This window comes from Panthera pardus, unplaced genomic scaffold (genome assembly GCF_024362965.1).
Source record: "Panthera pardus isolate Hobbes unplaced genomic scaffold, ASM2436296v1 HiC_scaffold_8, whole genome shotgun sequence".
NCBI classification, from domain to species: Eukaryota; Metazoa; Chordata; class Mammalia; order Carnivora; family Felidae; genus Panthera; species Panthera pardus.
This window is the reverse complement of record NW_026527013.1, coordinates 11,779,992-11,793,983: the sequence shown is the minus strand read 5'-3', so window position 1 is coordinate 11,793,983 and position 13,992 is coordinate 11,779,992. Positions and strand designations below refer to the sequence as shown.

General features: G+C 56.0%; 1 protein-coding gene across 1 annotated transcript; it reads left to right on the top strand.

Moving 5' to 3' along the window:
• The first annotated feature begins 2,092 nt into the window (after positions 1 to 2,092).
• On the top strand, positions 2,093 to 13,450 carry RASAL3 (RAS protein activator like 3). Its single transcript, XM_019416146.2, has 18 exons — positions 2,093 to 2,174; positions 2,304 to 2,638; positions 4,408 to 4,538; positions 4,675 to 4,753; positions 4,863 to 4,924; positions 5,544 to 5,614; positions 6,215 to 6,341; positions 6,423 to 6,521; positions 6,973 to 7,515; positions 7,889 to 8,033; positions 8,288 to 8,432; positions 9,298 to 9,534; positions 9,668 to 9,869; positions 9,968 to 10,086; positions 10,995 to 11,385; positions 11,672 to 11,826; positions 12,355 to 12,418; positions 12,523 to 13,450. Exons 2-18 carry the CDS (start codon positions 2,317 to 2,319, stop codon positions 12,664 to 12,666), a joined length of 3,036 nt encoding a protein of 1,011 aa, XP_019271691.2. The 5' UTR covers positions 2,093 to 2,174; positions 2,304 to 2,316; the 3' UTR covers positions 12,667 to 13,450.
• The last annotated feature ends 542 nt before the right edge of the window (positions 13,451 to 13,992 follow it).

Genomic DNA, 13,992 nt, shown 5'->3' with positions numbered 1-13,992 from the left:
GGAAAGACTCAGGGACACATCAGAACACGGGGAAACTCTGCGTGTGTGCACAGTGACCGGATTGAATGCAGTAAGAATGAGGTGGACATACCTAAGGTGTATACACCTCTGTGCACATGTCCAGCTCCAGGAAAAGGGTCTTTGGCCCTCATGGAAGATCCTGCACCTTGGGATGGGTTACAGAATTTGTGAGGCACAGGGCAAAATGAAAATGCAGAGCCCTCTGTCCAAAAAGCAGGAACTTCTGGGTGCCTGGGTGGCTCAGTGGGTTGGGCATCCAACTCTTGGCTTCGGCTCAGGTCATGGTCTCGCAGTTGGTGGGTTCGAGCCCCGCATCGGGCTCCGTGCTGATAGTGTGGAGACTGATTGGGATTCTCTCTCTCTCTCTCTCTCTAAGTAAATAAAAATACATTTTTTTAAATTTTTTTTAACGTTTATTTATTTTTGAGACAGAGAGAGATAGAGCTGAATGGGGGAGGGTCACAGTGAGAGGGAGACACAGAATCTGAAACAGGCTCCAGGCTCCGAGCAGTCAGCACAGAGCCCGACGCGGGGCTCGAACTCACAGACTGTGAGATCATGACCTGAGCCAAAGTCGGACGCTTAACCGACCAAGCCACCCAGGCGCCTCAAAAAACATTTGTTTTAAAGCAGGAACTTCAAGACAGTGACAGCAAAGCATTAAATGTAGTCTGGAGACTTTCTATGTGTGGGGGTCCTGGACGCCTGCCCAGGCCACGTGTCCATGAATGTGATCCTACCCACCCCATCCTGTGGATTCTGGTCACCCTTGCCTTTGCACAAACTCTTCCTTCTACCTGGCATGCCCTTCCCATGGTCAGCTCCTTATGCCTTGGGTCCCAAGTGTCACCTCTTCAGGGAGGTCCTCCTGGATTTTTTCACTTCTGCTCAGCCTCTACTCCAGTCTATTTTCCTCCAATTCCTACCCACCAGCTAGAAATGTCTGGCGTTTATATTCAGGATCTGTTTTCCTCATGGGACTGTGAGCTCCAGGAGGGCAAGAACCAAATCCATTTTGTTCCCCGTGGCTTCTCCCGCACCTAGTACATATTATGTAGGTATTCAGGAAGCATTTATTGAATAAATGAATAAGCCAAGTCTCCCGTTATGAACCTTCTGTAACCAATGCTATCGTCTTGTTGTACAAATAAGGAAACCGAGGCTCAGAGAGGAAGTGACTTGCTGGAGGTCACACAGTGAGAGGACCAGCTGGCACTGGAGCCCACTCCTGGGCCAGGATTCGACGGACTCTCATGCTGACTCATTTATTTCTCAGAACAGCACTTGCTCACCTCTTTTTACAAGTAAACACTCACCGAGGTATAACAGAGATACGGGGAAGTGCACCGAAATGTACAGCTCAATAAATTTTCAAAACAGAACACACACAGTGTCACCAGCACCCAGTTCGAGAAATGGGACACGTTAAATTTCTTATGTGACCTTCACCTCAATTAGGGGAAAAAAAAATCAACTCCCAGATGCTCCACTACCCTCTTCCCAAGGATACCGAAATCCTGACTTGTTGCACATAGTTTTGCCTCCCTTGCAACTTTATGTCAAAGGAACTACACGGTATTTACTCTTCACTGTTTGTGATTCATCCAAGTTCAACCATTCAGCAGTTTGTTCATTTCGTTGCTGCATAGTATTCCACTGTGGGAAGAGACACAACTTATTCCTTCTCCAGTAGACGGACACTTGAGTTGCCTCCAGCTTGGGACTATTACAGACAGCACTGGTAGGTCTATTGGATGTATACCTCCCACTGCAACTGCTGGGTCAGAGGAGAGCTGTATAGTCAATGTTAGTAGATCGTGCCAGTTTTCCACCTTAGGTGAATTGATCTACACTCTGACCAGCAGAGACCTCGAGGTGCTCCGTATTCTCACCAGCACTTGTTCAGTATGTACCCATTTCGCAGAGAAGGTATCTGAGGCTCAGAGAGGCTGCCTCCCAGGCAGTGAGAGATTCTGGGTCCTACTCAGTCACCTCTCACCTCCTCTCCTCCTGCATCCTGCCCCCACTGTGCCCTCCCAGCCTGGCTGTGGGGTGGGGTGGGACAGACAGGGTCACGTGGAGTTGCGTTCAGCGGGAGGAAGCCAGGCAGGGTGCAGACGGCTGCCGATTTTGGGGCTGGTCGGGAAATCAAGGTAAGGGAGGGAGTGCGTGTGGCCACTAAGGGGGTTCCCTGGGGGCAGAGCTGAGAGTGGGGAGGGGGCCAAGATGAGGACAGCATGTGGGAACACACTGGGCAGAACTGTCACCCTCTTGTCCCCCAGGAGAACCCCTGCCATGAACCCATCATCACCGTGCAAGGCCTCCCAAACCCAGCCTGCAGCTTCGTCCCTGCTAACCTCCTACCGCTGGCACACAGGGGGTGATGGGGAGAAAGTAGCTGGAGGGTCCCGCTGGGGCCGACTTGCAGGCTGGGGGAGGGCACTAAGCCACCAGGAGCCCGTGGTCAGCAGTCAGCCAGCCTCTCGCTCGCTGTTCCGTCGTGTCCTCTCTTCGCCCCCCAAGGAATCACGCACAAGCCGCCTCCGGCTATCCAAGACCCTCTGGGGGAGGCATAAGAGCCCATCGCTGGAACCAGAGCCAGAGCCAGAGGCCCCAGGTACATGGCTCCCCCACCCAGGCTGGGAGGGAGGCCGGATGCTTGGGTTTTGTCTGCCTCCGGAGCATCAGCCCTACAGACACAGGAAGTTGTGGGGAGTGCAAAAGCCCAACAGGAAGTGGCTGGGGCCCAGCTGCCCTCTTCCCTCTTCCCCCTCACACAGGGACTGGGGGTAGGGGGGAGTGGTCAGGGACCTGCGTGCTGGGGGTCCACCCTGGGGAAGGGAATGGGACTACACTAAGGGTAGCCCTGCCCAGATACCAAATGGCTCTTGGCCCCAGTGGGTCTCTCCTCATATCCAATAGCCCAGCTCATTCTCTCCTGCCTGGGTATCATCTCAGCTGCCTCCTGCTCTCTAGCCCTCTGGCCTCCATATCTTAAGTTCCTTCACCTTGGACCTCAGCTTCTCCATCAGCTAAGTGGGGATCATAATCCGTACCTTAAAGCATATTTTATTTAATTCACATTCATTCATTCATTCATTCATTCATCCATTCATTCATGCATTCAAACAGAGATCTGTCAAGCATTTACTACATGCCAGGTCTTGATTTAGTCACTAAGGACGCAGCAGTGAACAAAACGGATGAAACTGCCTGCCCCATGTAGCGCATACTGGGCATGACAGACAGTAAACAGAAAGTGATAGATTGGGCTGTTACACAGAGGGATCTAGAAGAGTAAGGGATAGGCCATGAAGATTGAATGTATGTACGAATGTAGCATGAACGTAGCACCAGCCCAGGGCCCGGTATGTTCTAAGTGATCTACGAACAAGTGGAGCTATTTATTCCCCTGATGGGAAAACCATAGGGTGACAGGTAATCTGGGGGGTTAATTCAGCCCTTCTATTCCTGGAAGCTCTTTTCATATGCCCATTTTGCAGATGTATCACTTCAACCTCCCACTCCACAGGATCCAGAGAGAGTTCCAACAAGCAAGACTGCTTCTGCTTCTCCCCTGCTCAAATGCCACCCATGGCCCCCCATTACCCCCAGGATGAAATCCCACAATTCTCTAACTGGCACCCAAGTTTCTGCACCAATCTCTTCCTGGACCTTTCCCTCTTGCCTCTGAGCTCTCTGAGCCCTTCTTGCCTTTCCTGGGCATCTGCCATCTCCCAGCCTTTGCTCAAACTGCTCTTGCCACTGTCCCATCTTGCCACCATCTCTGTCAACATCCAACCTGCTGTTCAAGACCCGCTGAAAACCTACTGTCTCTGGAGGCTTTTCCTGACCCACTGCACCACCACCTCCCCCTACCCTGATCTTTTTTCTATTCCTTTCTCAAATGTTGAATGCTTTCCACCTTATAATAGTTATTTATGTAAGGAACCAAGGATGCTGGCTTGCTCTTTAACCTCCTAGATCAACCTGCTGTCTTGGTTAAGAGAATGCTTGTGTCCGAAGCCTGGCTCAACCACGCACAAGCTGTGTGACCTTGGGGAGGTCACTCAACCTCTCTGGTTTTCAGTTTCCTCCTTGGCAAAATGGGGGTTCTAATAGCCCTTTGAATGGCTTTTGGAGGATTAAATGAGAGAAGGCGTGTGGAGTAGTAAACACAGTACAGGGTACATGTGTCCACCACCCCTGGCCTGGAGGGACAAGGTCCAGAGAGGGGTGGAAACTTGTCCAACAACAGCCTGACATGGCTGCCGGGTGGGCTGGGGCCAGGGGGAGAGGAGATACTTGGGAGGGAACCCCCTGATGAGCCTCTATGAATGGAGAGGGAAAGACTCCTATGTCCCCGGCACCCCCTCCTCTACCCAGAGCCTGAGCCAGAGCCAGAGACCCCTGCCCCACAGATCCCGGAGGCCCCCACACCTGACGTACCCATCTGGAACATTGGGGCCTTCACCCTGCTTGATGGGAAGCTGGTGCTGCTTGGCAGTGAGGAGGAGGTGAGAAGGGGCACAGGAGCAAGGGGAGGGAAGAAGAGGGTGGGAAGGAGACAGAAGAGAGTGGCGGGAGAGGGTAATGGAAATGTGTCTGCCTGCCTGGCGTCCCTTTATGACTACCCACTTTTCTGGAGAACAGGGTCCTCGCCGGCCCAGGCTGGGGAGTGCTAGCTCTGGGGGCAGCATCCAGGTAGCCATGGGGAGCCTCAGGGATCCAGGTGAGTTGTTTCAGAGGTGGGGAGGGCTGGGGCATTTGGGAACCTGTCAAGGTGGGGCAGAATCCAAGATGATCCCACCCCCCAACCTTCCACCCCTGACCGTCTACAGATCGGACCCCCGGAAAGACCGAGCCAGAGGCTGCTGGCCCCAACCAGGTCCACAACGTTCGGGTGAGGCATCCAGTGGGAGGCAGAGGGGACAGCAAAGACTCCCAGAGCCTCAGAGATGAAAGGGGACTCTTACTGGGTGATCTTGGGCAGGTCACTGACCCACCTATGGCTTCAGTGTCCCCATCTGTCAAATGGCAATAATGAGAGAACCTCCCTCTCAGGGCTGTTTATGAGAAGTTAGTAGAGAATGCAGAATAGCCTAGGATTGGCGCTTTATTTTTTTTTAATTTTTTTTAACTTTTTATTTATTTATTTATTTTTGAGACAGAGAGAGACAGACCATGAACGGGGGAGGGGCAGAGAGAGAGGGAGACACAGAATCGGAAGCAGGCTCCAGGCTCTGAGCCAACAGCCCAGAGCATGACGCAGGGCTTGAACTCACGGACTGCGAGATTGTGACCTGAGCTGAAGTCGGCCGCTTAACCGACTGAGCCACCCAGGCGCCCCAGGATTGGTGCTTTAGAAAGCGGGGCTATTGCTTGCCTTTATTATTACTGCTAATACAGCCTGAGCTTGTGGTCCCCCCTGCAAACCAGCAGACCATCCAGGACACCCCGGGGGGAAAGAAGCTGAGGAGGGAAAACAAGGTTCTGCCCACCTGATATCCCCTTTCCCACAGGGATTGCTCAAGAGGCTGAAAGAGAAGAAAAAGGCCAGGTCAGAGCTTGGAGCCAATGCCTCCCGGGATGGGTAAGTGTCTCTGAGGGGCCGGAGGGACTGGGATTCAACACTGCGCCCTCCACCTCCACCTGCATCATTCCCCCCCTTCACCAAAACCCCGATACAGCCCCGGCTGTGTCCGGCCGCATGTTGAGCAATACTGGAGCCACTGAAAGAAGGGGGGCAGGGGCAGAGTTTGACACAATAACTCTCAATCAGGAACTAAGTCAACACCCTGGTCTGGGAGTGTCAGGGAAGGGACACATGAGCTAAGATCTGAAGGAAGGATGGAAGTCAACCAGGCCAAGAGGGGCAGGAAAAGTATTCCAGGCTAGGAAGCAGGGAGTGCAAAGGCCAAGGGGCCAGACGGAGTGACAAAAACAAGGCTAGTATGACTGGAGTTCAGAGAAAGGGATTCATTGGAGGCACATGAGGTCAAAAGGTGACAAGGACTGTACCATATGAGGTCATACAGGCCACCATGAGGAGTTGAGCTTATCCTAAAAGGTTAGGTTCAAGTCCGATTTCGTTTCAAGTTCATCCTGGCCTCTCTCCACCCTTCAGGCTGTAGGGGGTGGGTTGGTGGGGAGGAGAGAAGTACGACCACTTATCCAACCGCCCCCTCCTCAGGCCTCCCAGTGCTCTGGGCTCTCGGGAATCGCTGGCCACGCTCTCCGAGCTCGACTTGGGTGCTGAGCGGGATGTGCGTGTCTGGCCACTGCATCCCAGCCTCCTGGAGGAGCCTCACTGTTTCCAGGTAAATGCAGACAACTCTCCCTCTGACCCCGACCCTTTGGTTCCACCTTGGCCTCAACCCTTGGATCCTCATCCCCAACAGGTAACTTGGGCGGGCGGGAGCCGCTGCTTTTCTTGTCGCTCCGCCGCTGAGAGAGACCGCTGGATGGAGGACCTTCGCCGCCACTTCCAACCCAGCCAGGTCAGTACAGATTAGTGGGACATGAAGGCCCCGCCCTCGGCCATGGTCACGGCCCCGCCCTTCCCCCCACCCAACCCCTCACCGGCGCCCTAACGCGGCCTCTGAGATACACCTCCCCGCTAACACCTTTGCAACCACTCCGAGACCCTCCCCAGCTTCCTTCCATTACCAGCTCCTGGCACAAAAAATCGCGTGCCTTCTATTCACTCCGGGCCCTATTTGCCCCCAAAGCCCCGCCTACCAGGCAAACGCCAAGTCCCCACCCCGCGGCTACTCCTTACCCTGGAGTCCGGATCTCGCCGCGAGAGCCCAGAAAAGCAGGAGGGCTTTCGCAGAACCACCTTGAGACCGCCGTGGGCCCTGTCTCCCCCCAAGGGCCCAGCGATCTCCCTGGGGGCACGGTCCCCACGTCGAGCACCGACGCCTCCTCCCAACCCACTCCCGTCCGCAGGACAACTTGGAGCGGGAAGAGACGTGGCTGAGCGTGTGGGTGCACGAGGCAAAAGGGCTGCCCCGAGCGGCGGCGGGGACAGCAGGCGTGCGCGCCGAGCTGTGGCTGGACGGCGCGCTGCTGGCGCGCACAGCGCCGCGGGCTGGCCCGGGCCAGCTCTTCTGGGCCGAACGCTTCCACTTCGAGGCGCTGCCTCCGGCGCGTCGCCTGTCGTTACGGCTGCGCGGAGCTGGCCCAGGGGGAGCGGCGCTCGGCCGCGTGTCACTGGCACTGGAGGAGCTGGGCGTCCCCCGCGCGCCCGCCGCGGGCCTGGAGCGCTGGTTCCCGCTGCTCGGGGCGCCAGCAGGCGCAGCGCTGCGGGCGCGGATCCGGGCGCGGCGCCTGCGCGTGCTGCCGTCGGAGCGCTACAAGGAGCTGGCGGAGTTCCTCACCTTCCACTACGCGCGCCTCTGCGGGGCGCTGGAGCCCGCGTTGTCTGCCCAGGCCAAGGAGGAGCTGGCGGCTTCCATGGTGCGCGTGCTGCAGGCCACCGGCCGGGCGCAGGTGCGGCACTGCGACGGGGCGGACGCGAGTGACCCGAGGCTGACTGATCACGCGCCCCGGGGAGCAGGGTGTAGGGGGGCAGGTGGCGCAGGACCCCAGTTGCACAGACGAGGGGCGGGGCACCATCAGGGGCGGGACCTGAGCTTCAGCTGCGAGGGGTGGGGCCTGAGCAGAGACTCTGAGCTGAAAGATTTAATTTTCTGCTGCGAGGGGTGGAGGTTCCGGCCCCGTGAGCCCTAGGAGTGAGGACCGGACCTGAGCGGCAGCCTATGAGGGGCGGGGCCTGTGTCCCAGGTGTGAGTGATTGGCCAAGGGCTCGTATTCCCCCTGGCTCAGTCTGCAACCCGCGCAACGTGAACTCCACTGTGCCCAGGCACTGGTGACAGATCTGGGCACCGCAGAGCTGGCGCGCAGTGGAGGCCGTGAGGCGCTGCTGTTCCGGGAAAACACATTGGCCACCAAGGCCATCGATGAGTACATGAAGCTGGTGGCACAGGATTACCTCCAAGAGACTCTGGGTGAGTCGGAGAGTGGATGTCAGAGGCTGTCTGGGCAGGCTAGGGAACCCCAAGGAAGATCTGGGAGCTTCTAGGTAACCTGGATGCTGGTAGTGGGTGGTGCCTTTGGGGGTGCTGAAATCCTGGAGGCAACTGGGGGCTCCCCCAAAGATGTTAGGTGTCTCCAGAGGAAGCTGGACATGGAGTTGGAGGCCAAGTGTGGTGGGTTCTGGTGGTCACGGCCCTGGCCGCTGTCTGGCTGTGCTGTGCTGCAGGGCGGGTCGTGCGGCGTCTCTGTGCTTCCACTGAGGACTGTGAAGTGGACCCCAGCAAGTGCCCTCCCCCAGAGCTGCCACAGCACCAGGCCAGACTGCGAAACAGTTGTGAGGAAGTCTTCCAAAACATCATCCACTCCTACAAGTAAGAATCAGGGCCCCAGCCCCTGAGCCTACCCCTACATCTCATCCACTGTGCTAATAACCGTGACTCCTAATTGGGGTTGCCAGCTAAAATACGGGATGCCTAGTTAAATGTGATGCAACAGTTGAGACATCCTTTTACTAAAAAAAATATGCATTGTTTAATCTGAAATTCAAGTTTACTGTTTGTCCTGAACTTGTATTTGCTAAATATGACAACCCATTCCCAATGTCATGTCAACTTGGGGTTACTGACCCCAAATAACCTGGGACCCAATTCCTTATCCTCTAGCTACAGGTGGCCCCATACCCTAATTCCATGCCACCTGACCCCAGTTAACATAGGACCTCAATCATGACCTCTGATTCCAGGTGATGCTAACCCCCCAATCCCATGACCTTGACCTTAAATGACCCTGATCCCCAAATCCCATGCAACTGATCACAAAAAACCTGGGATTCCAGTTCCTTGAATTCTGACCCTAGGTGAACCCATACGTCTAGTCCCATGTCACTTGGGACATCAATACCATGATTTCTGAACCTAGGTTACCCTGTAACCTCAAGTCCATTCTACTTTATATAGTGTAATCTGGCACCCCAATCTCCTATCCAGTTATAGCTACATCCCAAGCTCATGGTCTATATCTCCATGTCAACCTGTATCCCCACCTCCAAGATTACTGACTCCAGAGGTCACCACAATACTTACACCATAAATCCTGACCCCAAGTGTTATTATCCCCAGTGTCTCCAATCCTGGAACCCACAATGTAGGTGACTCCTGACGTCTGACCTTAGGACTTTTACATGAATATGACCTTTATGCCTACTTCCCCCTCTGACCATCGCCTCTTCTGCCCCAGCTGGTTCCCAGCAGAGCTGGGCACTGTGTTCTCAGGCTGGAGAGAAGCATGCAAGGCCCGTGGCTCTGAGGCACTGGGCCCCCGACTGGTGTGTGCCTCTCTCTTCCTGCGGCTCCTGTGTCCTGCCATCCTGGCACCCAGCCTCTTTGGTCTGGCACCAGAGCACCCCGCACCTGGCCCAGCCCGCGCCCTCACACTGATCGCCAAGGTCATCCAGAACCTCGCCAACAGTGCCCCGTAGGTGCTAGGAGGCTGGCCCCATCCTTAGCTGGGAGGCTGGGTGGCCCTGGTTGGGACATCCCTGACGGTATGCCAGGGGAGTGGGGTGGCAGATGACTAGTTTGATCCACCCCGTCCACCCTTGACCCAGGTTTGGTGAGAAGGAGGCCTACATGGGCTTCATGAACAGCTTCCTGGAGGATCATGGGCCAGCCATGCAACAATTCCTGGACCAAGTGGCCATGGTGGATGTGGATGCAGCACCCAGTGGTTACCAGGGCAGCAGTGACCTAGCCCTCCAGCTGGCAGTCCTGCACGCCCAGCTCTGTACCATCTTTGCTGAACTTGACCAGGTATAGCCAGAGCCCAGGGTGTGTGTGGGGTAGGGAGGGCGGCAAGAGGCCTCCGGCCCTAAAGAGCTGCTTACCATTCTCCCTCCATGCCTCATTAGGCAACCCGTGACAGCCTGGAACCCCTGCCCACCATCCTGCGAGCCATTGAGGAGGGCCGGCCTGTACCTGTGACTGTGCCGATGCGTCTCCCACCACCCCCAGCCCAAGTTCATGGCAGGTAACCTGCTGCCTCAAGTCTGGTCCAGTTCTGATGGGTGAGAGCAGAGGCAGAACCAAAGGCAAGCACAGGGTCAGACTGGGGTCAGAGGTGAAGACAAGATCATGTCAGCAGTCGGGAACAGGGTCACGTTGGGATTCTGTCTCAGAAACAGTGTTGCATAAAGGTCAGAGGCTGGAGATGGGGTCACCTGAGGGATCAGAGAGAAGCTCACAGTATGGTACTGAGTCAAATTGGAGCCCAAGGTGGGGATTGGTCATTGCAGAGGTCAGGGAGAGGTCACATTTGGGGTCAGACAGAGAAAGTGATATTGTGGTCAGTGATGAGGGTCAGGTTTCAGTGATACGTTGTGGAGGGGATCAAATCAGGGGTCAGATCAGGGTCTGATGTTAAGATGCACCATCAAGGGTCAGGGAAGGGTTCGTATGGTAAGTCCATCAGGCCCAGGGTCAAATGGGGTCAAGGGTTATACGTAAAGTCATATGGTCACAGTCAGGGTCCATGGTCTGTGCGGAGGCAGACAGGGTCAGCTTCAGGTCAGAGGTCAGGGACAAAAGGAGGGTCAGGTAGGGCAGAAAGGGGATATTCCTGTGAGCAGAGGTCTAGCCCAGGGTCAGATTGAAATCAGAGGTTACAGAGATAGTCAGGTCAAGAATCACCTTGTGTCAAAAGTCAGGGACAAGGCTAGAGAGGAGTCAAAAGTTTCATTGGAGTCAGGTCGAAGATCATAGAGAGGACAGTATTGTCAGAAGTCCAGGGCAAGATCAGAGGTGGAAATGTGATTCCATCAGCGACGGGGTCGCATAGAAAAGATCAGAAGTGGAATCATTTCTGGTCAGAGGTAGGTTTGGGGTCAGCTCAGGGGCCAGTCAAGGATCTGAGCTCCCCGCCCCCCGTTCTCCTCCCAGTTTCTCTGCAGGGGAGAAGCCAGGCTTCCTGGCTCCCCGGGATCTCCCCAAGCACACCCCGCTCATCTCCAAGAGCCAGTCCCTACGCAGCGTTCACGGCGCAGGGAGTTGGGCGCGACCGCAGCCGGACGAAGAGCGGCCCCCGAGGCTGCCCCGGCCGGTGCAGCGCACGCAGAGCGTCCCTGCGGGCCGCCCCGCTCGTCGCCGCCCCTCTGCAGGGCCACGGCCACGACCCAAAAGCTCGCTACGCGCGGGGCCCGCTCCCCGCGGCCGGCCCTGGACCGGGGCCTCAGCATCGTTGCCTCGGAAGCCCTCGGTGCCGTGGCAGCGCCAGCTGGACCAGCCGCGGGACAGAGACCAGGCACTGGGCACGCACCGACCCGTGGGCAAGGTGAGGTCCAGCTCAGGTCTCTGCACAGGGGGGGAAGACGGGACTGGAAAGACAAGAAGCCAGGCAGGTCTGGGTTCAAATACCGAGCTCGCTGCGCTGTGTGACCCCGGGGCTAGTTTGCAACCCTCTTAGGTCCTCAGTTTCCTCCTTTGCAAAACTTGAGCGAGGTTTCCTAACGGAGCAGGGCAGTGAGGAGGCAGAGCGCAAGGGACAAGGAGGTCTGGGTTTTTCGGGGAGAAGATGGGGCGGGACGACGGGTCAGATTACAGCTGCTCCCTTCCCACAGTTAGAGCTGCAGTGTGAGGTGGCCGCCCTGCGCGAGGAGCAGAAGGCTCTGTCCCGCCTCGTGGAGTCGCTGGGCACCGACATCCGGGCTTTGATGGAGAGGCAGGAGCAGCTTCAGGGCCAGCTGCAAGACCTGGACTCCAGGCTCCGCCAAGGGTGAACCCCGCCCTCTCCATTAGCTCTGCCCCCGGGTCAGCCCGCTGTAATCAGATCTGCCGTGGCCCCACTTTCATTCAGGCCCTGCCTCTCAATCCTGCTCAAATCACTCCTGACAGGCCACGCCCCTCTGCCAGCCCCGCCCCAACACACCTGTCTCTCCCCCCCTCTTAGTTCCTCCCACCCCAGTTCGCTGGCGAGTCCTATCCTCTAGGCCCCACTCCTCAATCAGCCCCTCCCAAAACGGTTGGTCCCGGGCTTCTCAATCTGGGCACACCTCCATCGCGGTCCCCACTTCACCCAGACTGTCCAAGCCCCGTCCCCCAAGAATTGCTCGGTTCTTTCCTCCCAGCCTTTCGAGGCTCTGATTCAGCCTGGGCTTCAATTTTATCTAGGCTCCGCCCCCTAGTGTAGACAAACTCCGCCTCCGCACCAAGCCCCGCCCTCTGATTTCCTGGCTGCCCAACCCGGAGCTGGAGCGGAGTTTCTCAGCCTCTGACCCTCCCTTCTTGCCCCTGATCCCCACAGGACCTCGCAGTTGGATCCAGAGAGTGGCCGTCCAAGCGGTGAGGATCACAGGCTGAAAAGTCTGGTGAGACCCTTGCCCCAGCCGCGGGGAAGATGTGGGCGGTGAGGGAACCAGGGTTGGGGTGCGACCCACCCCTGGCTCCGAGCCCACTGCCACTGCCTCTCCAGGAGCGCCGCCTGGCTGAGATGGAGAGTACTCAGGTCCAGCTGAGGAATGTGGTGCAAAGCCTGCAGCTTCTTTCAAGAACGCCGGGATCCCGGAGCCAGTCCCTCCCCCTCAAACCACCGTGTATCAACGGAGATACCACCTGAGCTGTCCACGCTGCCCCACGTGGTCTGGGAGCAGATGGCCGTCCCAGAGGCCTGTCCGACCCCTGTTCCAGCCCTAAGTGGCCTACAGTAGGGAGTGGAGCTTTAGCTGCCAAAAAGTCTGGCACTATGAGGTTACCCAGTAAAATTTTGATTTCAGTAAAATCGATGGATTTTTTTGCCCCTAAGTGTTGCCAATCAGAAAGCACCCCACTCCCACCATTCAGGTCTCCCAAATTCACTCCTAATTAGAGGTCTCATGGAAGGGATACATGAGGAGATTCTCACCAGCTGTGTGACCTTAGACCTTTACTCTGTCAGAACCTCAATTTCCTCATCTGTAAAATGGATCTAAAGTTTCTTACACAGTAGAAGACCCATAGTTGAAGGTGTTCGATAAAAGGTATTCATCATTGTTAGAGGCAGTACCTGCTTCTCAATGAAGCCCAGTCCCCAGATGATAGCATCTTCCTAGGCCCCCAAGTCCCACGCCAACTCCCTCATGATAGGGAAAGCATAGGTCTGGGAGGCAGATGGAGGAAGGGGTGAGTAGGTGTGAAGACCGTTGAGCTCCGTGGGTGTTGGTTGGGTAAATGAGTGGACATTTGAATCATGGGTGAACGGATGGGTGGGAGGTAAGGTGAATGGGACAGTAGGCAAGTAAATAGGTTAGCATTTGGTGAATATTTGCCCTGGTAGGTGAGTAAGTAGGCAGATAGCCCAGATAGGTGTGTCTGCCTAGAAGAGACCTGGATCACAGTGGAAAATAAATATGTGAGTTAATTGAGTAAGTGGTTATATATATTGCATGAATATTTGTCGGGGTCTCCTGAGACTCTTGAGCTATACAGTGGGGAACCAATAATGAAAAAGGCAGATGGGACTCCTGTCCTCATGGAGCTTACACTCTAGCGGAGGAGGCAGGTAAATGTGCAACTGAAAGATGGACATGGCTTGGGTCCATGGCCCAAGCATGGACCATGCATGGCTGGTCCACCCACCCACCCTGCATGGCTGGGTGAAAGGGTGTGTGCAGGGATAGGTGGATGCTTGCTTGGTTGTATGGATAAGTAAGTATTTACTTGTGTGGTGGGTGGGTGAGCAGGTAGATGGGATGTGGATGGGTGGACTCAGTGGGTGTTCAGATGGGTTGTGGGGGTTTGGGTGGGTGGCTAGCTGGCTCACAGGACCAGATGTTGGTTGAGTGGTGGATGGATGAGTGGGTAGATGGGAAGTGAATGGGTGGTTTGAGTGGGTGTTTAGATGGATGGGTGGATAGGTGGTTAGTTGATTGAATGGATAGATGAGTGGTTGGTTGAGTGTGTGGAT

Bases quoted from the DNA above. Each gene is read 5' to 3' on its own strand.
- RASAL3 (XM_019416146.2), top strand. From the start codon at position 2,317: ATGAACCCATCATCACCGTGCAAGGCCTCCCAAACCCAGCCTGCAGCT. The intron at 7,516-7,888 runs GTGCGGCACTGC...CACTGTGCCCAG, and splicing joins AGGCCACCGGCCGGGCGCAG to GCACTGGTGACAGATCTGGG. The intron at 8,034-8,287 runs GTGAGTCGGAGA...GCTGTGCTGCAG, and splicing joins TTACCTCCAAGAGACTCTGG to GGCGGGTCGTGCGGCGTCTC.